Below are 12,695 nucleotides of genomic sequence, written 5' to 3' on the forward strand. Positions count from 1 at the left end.
GAATAAGATTTTGCAGACAGGGGATCTTGCAGGGTCACTATTCGCAAAACTGTTAGCTTCATAAAGGAAAAAAAAAAAGCAGACAGAAATTGTTGCACCCTTTAAGCTTGCCAGGGAGTATGCTGCTATAGCTAGCTAGTTAGCTAATCACCTTCCCCATCTACATACAAGTGACAGCTGCTCTTCATTAGAGCGATACCTCAACACAGCCGCCATATTGGGACAGCAGGCCACGCAGATACTCAGATTAAAAAATGCTTATTTTCTTACCAAAAATATTTTATGTGGACAGTAACAGTTCTATCATGTGTAAAAATGAACTTATACTGTGTAATTACTGTCAAAGTATTTTTTCTTACTGTATGTAAAATGTCTATTATATAATTACACAATAATACATAATAATTACATATAATACAAAATAACTACATACAATTCAAAAAATGAATCGACCCTTGCCACTGGAGTGAGCAATCCGGACAGAGCATTTTCTGGGCTACAATGTCCCACAAAAGGTTTCTCTATCAGCCGAACACTGCAGTTTGACGACAAGCTATCTCGACCCCTATGCCGCAATGACAAGCTGGCTGCCTTCCGCAGAGTCTGGGATATGTGGACACACCGCTTGCTGATGCTGTTCAGCCCAGACACCCATTCAGAGGTAGGTGCAGCTTCAGGCAGTACATGCCAAAAAAGCCAGCCAAATATGGAATAAAGATTTGGGCAACCTGTGATGTCAAAACGTCCTACACCTAGAGACTGCAGGTGTACACAGGCAAAGCAGCTGGCAATCCTGCTGAAGTCAACCAGGGGATGAGGGTGGTCGTGGAGATGACAGAGGGGCTCCACATCATGACATGTGACAATTTTTTCACCTCCTTCGCACTGGCAGAGGAGCTGCTCAGGAAGGAACTGGCCCTGGTTGGCACAATTCACAGAAACAAGCCTTAGCTTCCTCCTCATTTGCTCCAGGCAAGAGCAAAAACCGTCTTCAAGAATGTGTTGCTTCTAAGCACAAAACACTGCAGTCCAGACATAAGCGACGAAATGAAGAGAAAGCCCATCAAAATCAAAGATTACAACAGATGCAAAGGAGGTGTCGACAACCTTGATAAGGTGCCATTACGCATCAGTTACGCAAACATTTATTTATTCCTACTCTTATGTTCTTGTCTAAAATACGTGTCGTTTTTGTTCAAATGAGCATTTTCATTTAAAATAAATATGTGTATCATGAGAAAGAATACTTGGATCATTTATTTACATTGTCTTGTTTTGGGTTTTGGGTTTTTTTTGTTAGGTTGTTGGCACCTACCCCTGCAGGAGGAGAACAAATTGGTGGCCACTGGCCCTCTTTCACATCCTGGTTGACGTTTCACTTTACAACGCCTACATCCAGTGGACATCAATGGAGCCATCCTGGCAGCAGCAGACACCATAAAGGACGAGGTTCTACATTAAGGAGGTAGGAGAAATGCTGGTGACCCCACACATCAAGAAGAGAGGGCGCCTTCCCCCGCTCATTAGTAGCTGCAGGAATAGTCACAAATCTGCAGGGTGCTGCTGCAGGCCCCTCTCTCATCAGGACAGGAGGCAGTGTGACTTTTGCACGGACAAAAAGAGAAGTGTTGGCAGCACCTGCTGCAGATGTGGGAAGTTTACATGCAAGGACCACAGTGTATCCATTTGCAGCCTGCTCCACCTGAGCTGGACTTTTACACCCAGACACATACGCACTCTCTTTCTCTGTCTCTCTCTCTCGCTCATTTTTACAGCAGTTTTGGGAAGCTAACATTTTCTGTCGTTAGGACCTCCAGTTTGAGTTTTTTTAAATGTGACACTGCAAATAAAATAACTGCATCAAAATCAATGTTGCTGCCAATCATTGACCCATCTTAGGGCCTAATAATAATAATAATCAAATAGCCTACTCCTTGAAATGTATTTTATGGACATTATTTTTGTTCTTTGGTTTGTTTGTTTTTTTCCGATAAAATAACAGTGGAGCTATGTAAACATACTGGCCTTTAAAGGGTTAAAATCCCCAAAATATAATTAATATTTGATATGTATATTTCAGGCTGAAGTAGTTTTAAAAGATCGACTCGTTTACTTTCCAATGATGCTAACTATGCAAAGGTGGTAAGGAAATTTAAAAACTGATGGGATCACTCCTTCCCTTAAACAAGTTGTCTGTCCAGTCCTGTCAAAGTACTTAAACTTGAAATGACAGCTGCAGATGAGTAAATGGTAAGTAGGCTCAAAGTCTCTCCTCCTCAGCGCTGCTGTCCACGCCTGTCCTATAACTTTATCTTTTGGGAACCTAATATAACACAAAAAACAAGTTCATCTGAACAACGGCAGTACGTTAGCTAGAATTTAGGCACAAAGGTTAACAATGTTAGTGCTTTGAAACAGTTTAACACTAAATTAGGAGTACTTAACACAATACACACAGCAAAATATCTGTTTGACAGATATAATTTTAAGCAGCTTCCCATTATATATTACTTTAAAACAAATGTTCACTTTTTTTGTTTACCTGGCATAAGGTTGCGTTAGCTTAATTTAGCGTTGGCTTAACTTAGTATCAGGCCTGGTTTTATATGATTATATTATAGGTCTTAGCTTTATAGAATGATTCTATTTAACACATTTATAAAGGTAAAACATTGTAAAACAACTTGTGAAATGTGATTCCCTGTTCCTTGGTTTGGGCATTTCTGTTGTTAAAACATCCAAAAGCAGCACATAGAGTCAACATTTTCGAAGACTCTGCATTACGATCTATACAAGTCTACAGTCTGGGCAGAAATGAGCCCTGACCCATTATGGCAGTGGTAGTGACACATCCTACAAACCCAGGGGCGGCATCTACATGTATCTATGCCCCATCCCAGACAGGGTTACTTGTAAGGTAACGTAAACTGGAATGGTTAATTTTAGCCTACAAGCAAATGGTGGTATATTTCACATTTCTAGCTTCATTCATACAAATGGCTACTTGATTTGATTTTTGAAGCTAGTAATCTTTAGTAGAACCATTTAGTTAGCTTGTTAGCGCGTGGGCTAATAGCAAAAATCCGAGTGGCTAACGGTAGCTTGCAAACAGCCCCTGCGGTGGTTAGCTAGCTTGCTATAGTATATAACAGGGGTCTGCAACCTTTGCCATTAAAAGAGCCATTTTTGACCAAAAATAATTTGAAAAAATCTGTGTGGAGCCCGCAAAACATGTTTGAGCTTTATAATCAAGGTAAATAGCCTATTAAGTCTAAATTACTGTATACTTATGGTCTAAATAAACATTTGTTAACCACAAGGTGGACACTGTGCAGGGCACTATTAATCATTATCTGGTACTTAAATTTTGCAGAGCTGGCAGTGAGAGCAAACAAATCTGTCCACGCACTACTACATTCTCTATTTTATTCAATTTACTTTTTTGGATTTGGCATCCATAGCTAACCAACCACTGCTATCGAGGTTCAGCAACATTTGGATTCATAGAATGAATTTCCATAGACTTCTTTTCTCAAAGGCTCAAGGAGCCACTGGACAGGTATATATAAGTATATAACATACTGACAGGGGACTTTGAGGGGTGCAGCAAATTCTGCCCACTTTTTTCTTCTCTTCTCTGTCGTGGCACAATGAGAGGACATGTCAAAGAGGCTCTCCTGTTCACTCCACATCTCCACTTTCTCCTTTTACCCAAGAGCATCCATAAGACACTTGACACTTAAAATTCATTATAAATCACATCTATAATGTTTTATGGCTGTTGATATAGTGCATTATAGTGAAGTAAGCATTATGTGTGTTCATGAGTTAGATAGGTTTGTACTCTAACAGTCAGTCACTTCCCTCTATTTGTACCCTAGACATGCCTATAGTTTGGTTCTTATCTGCCGAGGTTTTACTGGAAAAATCTACTGCCACCCCAATAAAAAGGTAAAAACAACATCTTTGTGTGTTTCTCTCAAAGTGTGCTAATGGTTTCTCCAGATTCTCAACCAACACTCAGCATGTTAAAATATGTGTTGATAGCCTAATAATCTGTAATAGTTTTGTTTAAGGATCATTATTGTCAAATAAAATTACTCTAAAATCTATGATGCATTAATTTCTGTGGGGTGCTTTCTGTTTCTGTCAGAGCAAGTAAGTGTTAAAACTTGTGACACAGATGTAAGATTTTAAACTTTATTAGGCTACACAATCTCTGACAAAGTCAGATGACACTTTTCTAGAGACACAGTCTAATCTTTCACTACACTCTAAACTTTGGTTACAACCCAGGTCTGTAGGAGAAAAGAAGCAACATAGAAGCGGTTAAAGTCTAAGTGAGCATGTCAGAAATATCTGATCAAATTCATGTGTAATTTTCTTATTGGAAATCCAGGGTGGGGTAAAAATATTGTGCTGCACAAGTCCATCAGTAGCCACAAAGCTTTAATAACCATGTATGTAACAGCTCTTTATTGAAACGTACAGAGGCTGTACTTTCACCATTTTGTCATTTTTGTCATAAATATATTGTTTTAAGATATTGGGGAGGGTATTACATTTTTAAGGAGTGTTCAAAGAAAATATTAATAATGCTGGAAAGCCCCCTCCCCACCTCAATACATTTCATACAGTCCCTAATTTAATCGAGTCTGAACTATTGATGGGTGCATGAAGCCTTATGAAGCTTCAGGGCTTCAAACACAGAAGCACAGTGATATCTGGTGACTTGCAGAATGTATAGGAGTCTTTCAAGACTGAAGTCAAGGAGTGAAACAGGTTTCTCAACTACTGTATCATCCACCTATCCTAAATCAGAACAGAGACCCCACCTCCCTCCTAGAGGAAATAGCATAGAAAACAAAACAGGTGAGTCAGCTTGGTTGTTAACCCTTGTGTCTTAATCAAGAAAAGATGAAGTTCCTTTTGTTGCTTCTCTTCTGTCACATTTCATCTCCGGGTAAGATCCAGTTTCAGATCTTTACATCACTTTCCACTCAGCTCTGTATTTTGTTCCAGTGTAGCTCACTTTTACTCCAACTTGATAAAACTATGTTTTGACTGGACTGTACTGAATCCATCATATTCAAGATGAGTGTGCTTTTTATGATGATGATGATGATGTGTGTTTATTCACACTGAATGTATAAACCTTGTTTGTCCTGCAGTGAAACACTCCCTGATGTTTTTCGTAACTGCGTCATCTGGAGTCCCAAACTTCCCAGAGTTTCTTGCTGCTGCAGTGGTTGATGAACTTCTGATAGGTTACTGTGACAGCAACAAAAACACAGTAGAACCAAAACAGGACTGGATGAAAAGTCTTCTACAAAACTTTCCCGAGCACTTGGAGCGGTACACCCAAGAGTGTACTGAGGGCCAGCCAAACTTCTTCAAAGCCACCATGTATGGTTTAAAACAGCACTTCAACCAAACCAGAGGTACAGTATCTATTTATGTTATATGTCACTTTTTACTGCTAAAATCTACTGCGTCCTGTTTTTTTTGTTTGGCAAAGTCTGTGCATGTGTGCATGTGCACATAAAAGGAATCTGGAAGGTATTTAGAGCTGAGTCTGAGACTGCAGGTGTCTAACAGGTGTCACTGTTTATGTAACGTGTGCACAGAATGCAAGATGACACTGACTTGGCAGTCATGTGTCAGTTCATAAGACAATATCTACAATTGTAACTTTAAGCATTCGTATAAAGATAAAGTGCACGAAGTATCTGCTCTTGAATCATGAGCACACCACAAGATTGGGAGGATCACATCATGCCATCCACAATATGTTTAAGATCACCTTTTCACTGGTGATATCATCTTTGTGAATTACAGTCTCTGTTTCTGTCTCTCAGGTATCCATATTTTACAGCAGATGTTTGGCTGTGAGTGGGACGATGAGACTGGAGAGGTTAATGGTTTATTGCAGTACAGTTACAATGGCGAAGACTTCATATCATTGGACCTGAAGACATTGACATGGATTGCCCCAACACCACAGGCTGTCATCACCAAACTGAGATGGGATACTGAAAAAGTTAGAATAAAATACAATGAAAATTACATCACACAAATTTGTCCTGAGTGGTTGAAGATGTATGTGGCCTTTGGCAAGAGCTCTCTGCTGAGAACAGGTAGGATCACATGACCTGATGTACTTTCATTGACACCACAAAGTTTATACAGTCTGCTCAGACTGAACTGCCATTTTATTACACTCCAACCAGTTGACATTACTTTTTTGGGCCATCCTCTGTTTTCTTGGCAGTATGATTTGATTTAGCCCTCACCAATCAGTAGGGACTAATTCTTGTGTCCTCTGACATCACTTTCCATCAAAGCTGAGCCTGTCCCCTTTCCCTGTTTTGCTCCCTCTCCTACCATTCTCTCTATATCTCTCTCTTACTCTCTCTGCAGACGTTCCCTCAGTGTCTCTCCTCCAGAAGTCTCCCTCCTCTCCAGTCAGCTGCCACGCTACAGGTTTCTACCCTAACAGAGCCATGATGTTCTGGAGGAAAGATGGAGAGGAGATTCATGAGGACGTGGACCACGGAGAGATCCTCCCCAACCATGATGGATCCTTCCAGATGAGTGTTGACCTGAACCTTTCATCAGTCCCACCTGAAGACTGGAGGAGGTACGACTGTGTGTTTCAGCTCTCTGGTGTGAAGGATGACATCGTCACCAAACTGGACAAAGCAGTGATCAGGACCAACTGGGGTAAGACTGAGATCAGAAGTGACAGAAGTGAGAAAGCAGCAGTTCATGACTCATTCACTGTTCACCTCTTTGGTGCTGAATGGGACTGTTTGCTTCTTGTGTCCATGCTACCAAATGGGCATGTAGCAGGCTACCTACCTCGGTCACTAACCAAATAATAAGTTACGACTTATTGCACGCTGCCTTTTCATTGATAGCTAATGTGATAGCTTCCTCCATTTTTTACTCTCATGCTCTGTTACATCAAGATGGTTCCAAATTGGCCAACAGGTGCAAATGTATGTGTCAGAGCCACTCACAAAAGTTGAGCTCCAAACAGAAGTCGGGTATCATGTTGGTTTAGCTTCTTTAGTATAGTTTGTTTTGTTTTCAAACCAATCAATTCAATCAATCAATTTTATTTATAAAGCCCAATATCACAAATCACAATTTGCCTCACAGGGCTTTACAGCATACGACATCCCTCTGTCCTTATGACCCTCGCAGCGGATAAGGAAAAACTCCCCAAAAAAAAACCCTTTAACGGGGAAAAAAAACGGTAGAAACCTCAGGAAGAGCAACTGAGGAGGGATCCCTCTTCCAGGACGGACAGACGTGCAATAGATGTCGTACCGAACAGATCAGCATAATAAATTAACAGTAATCCGCATGACACAATGAGACAGAGAGAGAGAGAGAGAGAGATGCAGGACAGATAGTAATAACAGTAGCTTACAACAACATTATTGAAAGTAATAATATTATAGTTATAGTTCTGGCTACTGTGGTACAATATGTTGAAAGTATGTATTAATATCTGGCAGTATACATGTGTGACAATAGTCATATGTGTATAATAACAGTAGAAGTATGACTAATGACTAATGATGGCAGTAGCAGCAGGAGGCATCTGGCAGGACCACGGCAGCAGCACAACCACACACGTCACGCTGTCCAGGCACCGCTGTGATATGAGTTAATCTGAGAGACAGTGGAGCACAAAGGCTCCGGAGAAGAAGCCGAGTTAGTGACATCCAGAATGGCCGAGTTAGCAAGATGCAGTAATAGAATACGAGAGAGAAGGAGAGAAGGTGCCCGGTGTATTATAGGGGGGTCCTCCGGCAGACTAGGCCAAAGTCAGCCTAACTAGGGGCTGGTACAGGGCAAGCCTGAGCCAGCCCTAACTATAAGCTTTATCAAAGAGGAAAGTCTTAAGTCTAGTCTTAAATGTGGAGACGGTGTCTGCCTCCCGGACCGTGACAGGAAGATGATTCCACAGGAGAGGAGCCTGATAGCTGAAGGCTCTGGCTCCTGATCTACTTTTGGAGACTTTAGGGACCACGAGTAACCCTGCGTTCTCAGAGCGCAGTGTTCTGGTGGGATAATATGGCACTATGAGCTCTCTAAGATATGACGGAGCTTGACCATTTAGAGCTTTATAAGTTAACAGTAGGATTTTAAATTCAATTCTGGATTTTACAGGGAGCCAGTGCAGAGAAGCTAAAACAGGATAAATATGATCTCGTTTCTTAGTTCCTGTTAGTACACGTGCTGCTGCATTCTGAATTAGCTGGAGAGTTTTTAAGGACTTACTAGAGCTACCTGATAATAGAGAGTTACAGTAATCCAGCCTTGAGGTAACAAAAGCGTGGACCAATTTTTCTGCATCTTTTCGGGTCAGGATAAGCCTAATTTTCGCAATATTACGCAGATGAAAAAATGCAGTCCGTGAGGTTTGTTTTAAATGAGAATTAAAAGACAAATCTTGATCAAATATTACTCCGAGGTTTCTTACGGTAGTGCTAGAGGCCAGAGCAACGCCATCTAGAGAAACTATGTCATCAGATAAAGAGTCTCTGAGTTGTTTGGGGCCAAGAACAATAACTTCAGTTTTGTCTGAATTTAACATCAGGAAATTGGTGCTCATCCAAGTTTTTATGTCTTTAAGGCAGTTATGGAGTTTAGTTAATTGATTACTTTCTTCTGGCTTCATCGATAAATACAACTGTGTATCATCCGCATAACAATGGAAATTTATAGAGTGATTTCTCATGATGTTACCTAAAGGAAGCATAAATAGAGTAAATAGGATTGGTCCGAGTACAGAACCTTGCGGAACTCCAAAACAAACTTTGGTACGTAAGGATGATTCATTATGAACGTCAACAAACTGAAAATGATCAGATAAATAAGATTTAAACCAGCTTAGTGCAGAACCTTTTTGCATCCTGTTGCAGGACAAACCAGCATCACATGTAATTAGTTCATAACTAGATGAATGTGTACAGCAGCTATTAATAAACAGATGGATGTACTTCTGTACTTCTGATGTTCTAACCTGCTTTGTCTTTATGGTCGGAGACTTATCGTTGTTTTTTGTTCAACAGAGAAGCCTTCTGACATGACCATTACCATCCCTGCTGCAGTGGCTGTTCTTGCTGTCGTCCTCATGGCTGCCACTGGATTCACTGTTTACAGAAAGAAGAAAGGTGGGAGGCCAGACTTAAAGATATTGTCATGTAATTTTTGGGGTGCTTAGGTTTTTTTTACTTTAAGCCACAAAGGGTAAAACAATCCTCAACTCCTATTATGACGCAACCAACAGACTGTTGCATGATGATGATGATGATGATGATGATAGAAAAATGTAATAGCCAAGTAACAGAGTGGATCAGATTTGGTGGAACAAATTATTCTGGTATTTAAAACTGTGACAACTGAAATTATTTGTCTCTTCTTCTTCTCTCCAGCTGAATGCCCTCCATTTCGTGAGTAGAGCTTGTTTTTATTCCTTTTTATCTGGTATTCCAATAACCAATCACCAGAATAAATGTTGGTGTTGTACATTTCTGCAAACCACAGATTTTCAATTTTATGTTGTGCCAATGCTGTGGTTAACATGTGGTTATGTTTAGGCATAAAAAACACCTTGTTGGGGTGAGGAAAACAACATGTTTTGGCTTAAAATGACCAGTTAGGTCACTACAAACATGGCTGGAAATGTCCCGACCTCTATTTAAAAAATAATCGTTTGTTTTGGTCCACAAAAGTCATCTGCCGTCCCATCCTGCTCCTGACGAGAAACTAATCTGAACTATATCATACATACGGAATGTACAAAAGAGCTGTTTATTAACAGCAGTTCAGTGCAGGATGAGTGGAATAATTGTGTGTTTTTCATTACAGCTCCCGACAACAGCTCTGAGCTCTCTGAGAAACTGAATCCAGAGACCTGATTTGCAGACACATCCTGGGCACTGTGAATTACTTCAAATGGGATGCAGAGCAGTAAATGTTGTGACTTCAATTACACTTTAATGTACACGTTTATGACACATTAAAAAACTTAGTTTATCTGCTTTGTCAGGATTGTGTGGATGTAGTTTCATCAGATTTGATTTATGTTGCTTTATCCTGATTGGTGTATGTGACATCGCCTTTTCCCCTTTGACCTCCACCTACTTCATTACTTATAGTGACAAGATGAGCGAGGAAATAAGTTTTTAGGGCCTTAAAGTTAAATGAGGTAATTTAGAGAAAAAAGCCCACAAGGCATGGATACTCAAAAACTTTTACATCAAATGACATTTTTTTTGTTATATTGGGACACTTACATTATAAAATTGTGAAGACAAAGGATGATACTTTCAAAACACGGTACATAACTGATCAGGGCTTCAGTGAGCTCCTGGACAGTCTGTGGCGGTATTTGGCAGCGTCAGATGCAGCGATACATAATGTCCCATACGTGCTCAATTAGATTTAGGTCAGGGGAATGAGAGTGCCAGTCAATGGCATCAATGCCTTCGTCATTTAGGAACTGCCTACACACACTGGCCACATGAGGACAGGCACTGTGCCGCACCAGGAGGAACCCAGGGACCTCACCACCACCACCAAGTCTTCACAGATTCATCAGCCTCATCAGTCTTCAGTCTCAGAGTCATCCGCCACTACCACCACCAGTGTCTGGACTCCATGGGGCATTTATCTTGCTCTGCTCAGATGCCGCTCCATTGCACATCTCCCTTGGTAGTCCAAGCACCAAAGACTTTTTATCAATTCATATTCATTACATCATCTATTAATCTGTACACCTCCAATCTGTATTAAACAGTAATCTTTATCTCATTCACTTGGTCTCTCCTGATGGAACTGTGCTTGTTACTGTAAGTAAGCACAATAAGACCTTCACCAGTAAAAAGCCAATACTTTATCAATACACGTGTTTAGCATGTAGAAAGCAATATTTCAATCTGCTCTGTCCACAGTCTCTCATTCATCGCTTTTATGGTTTACAATCTTGGTTTGCACAACATAAACATTGTGCCAGCAGTCATACTTATTATATAACATTACTGTCTTTACGCAATATTGTGATGTCAGGAGCAATATTCATTTTGTTGGCCTGTTAATTTCTATTCAGTGACATATTGAGTTTATAAAGGCTAGTGACCGTTGCTGCCGTAGACTGTATAAAACTATGCCCTGTGTATTTTCTTAAACACTTCACATCAAAGGAAAATATTAGGAGATGAAGTGTGTGTGTGTGTGTGTGTGTGTGTGTGTGTGTGAGAGAGAGAGAGAGAGAGAGAGGGAGACAGAGAGAGAATGTGTGTTAATAGTTACTGTTAATGCCGCTTGTTATGCTTCTGTGCGTAAAAAGCACTGAGATTAAATGACAGTATATCTCTCATCCACTCACGCACACGCACACACGTGCGTCAGTAAAAGTCATGGAAACAGAATGGTGGCGTTCTACCAAGGTCATATAAAAGCTGCACGCTTCTCTGAAATCTCCCCTTTGCACTGAGACTTGATACAAGTTGACCTGCGAGCCTTACAAAACCCTCAAGAAAACACTGAGAGATAACTCCAGCTGTACCTACCTGCTGAAAGATGGCGGCCGGACCCCCCGCGATGGAGCACCTGCTGGCCCGAGTCAGGCAGTGGATCACTTCCTTTGCCGGTAAGACATCTTTTAATGTCCTGTCAAATTTAGCCTTTTTATTAATGTTGCTTAAATCATTGAAAGAGAATTTTAGTACAAAATTTGCATTTAATTATTGTAAATTGTTATTATTACTCTCATCATTAGGGACCGAGCCCAGAGGCAGAGGACTGCTCACCTATTGTTTTTGCTGCATTTATTAGGGACCTCTGCCGAAGGACACAAATGAGTTAGTGCCTCTTAAAGGTGACATGTCACAAAACCTTTTGACAATTTTTGCACTAAAATGGCTGTGGCGCGCCCGGTAAGAATGGTGTAGAAACATCAAACCAAAACTGGCTTCTCTGTCAACTCGAGACCTACAAATCACTCATTGACACCACTGACCTAAATCTAACAGGAAATGAGCTAGTGCCTCTGAAAGTTACATGAGCAGATATGTCAGCTGTGAGCTAGACATTGTAAATGTCTCCCCCTTTTCTGCCTGGCTCACTCAACTGCATGTAATTAGCATAACAATGGCTTCACTCTGACAGACACAAGCCTGCTGTGTGTGTTTGGGATAACATTGACCAAACTGACCAGCTCATGTGTCTCATTCCTACATTTTCCTAAATAAATGCCTGATAGCAAAAACATGTAAATACAAGATCTCCGGGTCAAACTATTTTGCCTCATTTAGAATGTGAATCAAACCTGTAGCTACAACTGTGCTGCAGCACTCATGATTAAATACATGTAGTCCTGCTCAGTTTCTCCACTGACATTAACTAGTATATATTTGTGTCTGTGTGATGTTACTTATATCCTCACAGCAGCCGGTAGACATCAAGCACGCTTCCACTAGGTCACATGATTTCAAATGAATATGGATGTGTTGTTTGATTGTCAAAGTTTAATTAGGTCACATGGCTAATGTCTACAACTTTCAAAATATAAGCTCACACCACTTCATAAGAACCCTTTACATTTTTCAAATTGAGTTTGACAATGATTGCATTCATTTATTGTACGCTCAAGCTTTCAACTGGTCAAGAGGTTT

General features: G+C 40.5%; 1 protein-coding gene across 1 annotated transcript; it reads left to right on the top strand.

Moving 5' to 3' along the window:
• Positions 1–4,868: 4,868 nt before the first annotated feature.
• On the top strand, positions 4,869–10,837 carry LOC144458750 (major histocompatibility complex class I-related protein 1-like). The gene is made up of 7 exons (XM_078162063.1): positions 4,869–4,963; positions 5,172–5,441; positions 5,859–6,137; positions 6,421–6,723; positions 9,090–9,191; positions 9,453–9,470; positions 9,889–10,837. Exons 1-7 carry the CDS (start codon positions 4,918–4,920, stop codon positions 9,936–9,938), a joined length of 1,068 nt encoding a protein of 355 aa, XP_078018189.1. The 5' UTR covers positions 4,869–4,917; the 3' UTR covers positions 9,939–10,837.
• The last annotated feature ends 1,858 nt before the right edge of the window (positions 10,838–12,695 follow it).

This window comes from Epinephelus lanceolatus, chromosome 19 (assembly GCF_041903045.1).
Source record: "Epinephelus lanceolatus isolate andai-2023 chromosome 19, ASM4190304v1, whole genome shotgun sequence".
NCBI classification, from domain to species: Eukaryota; Metazoa; Chordata; class Actinopteri; order Perciformes; family Serranidae; genus Epinephelus; species Epinephelus lanceolatus.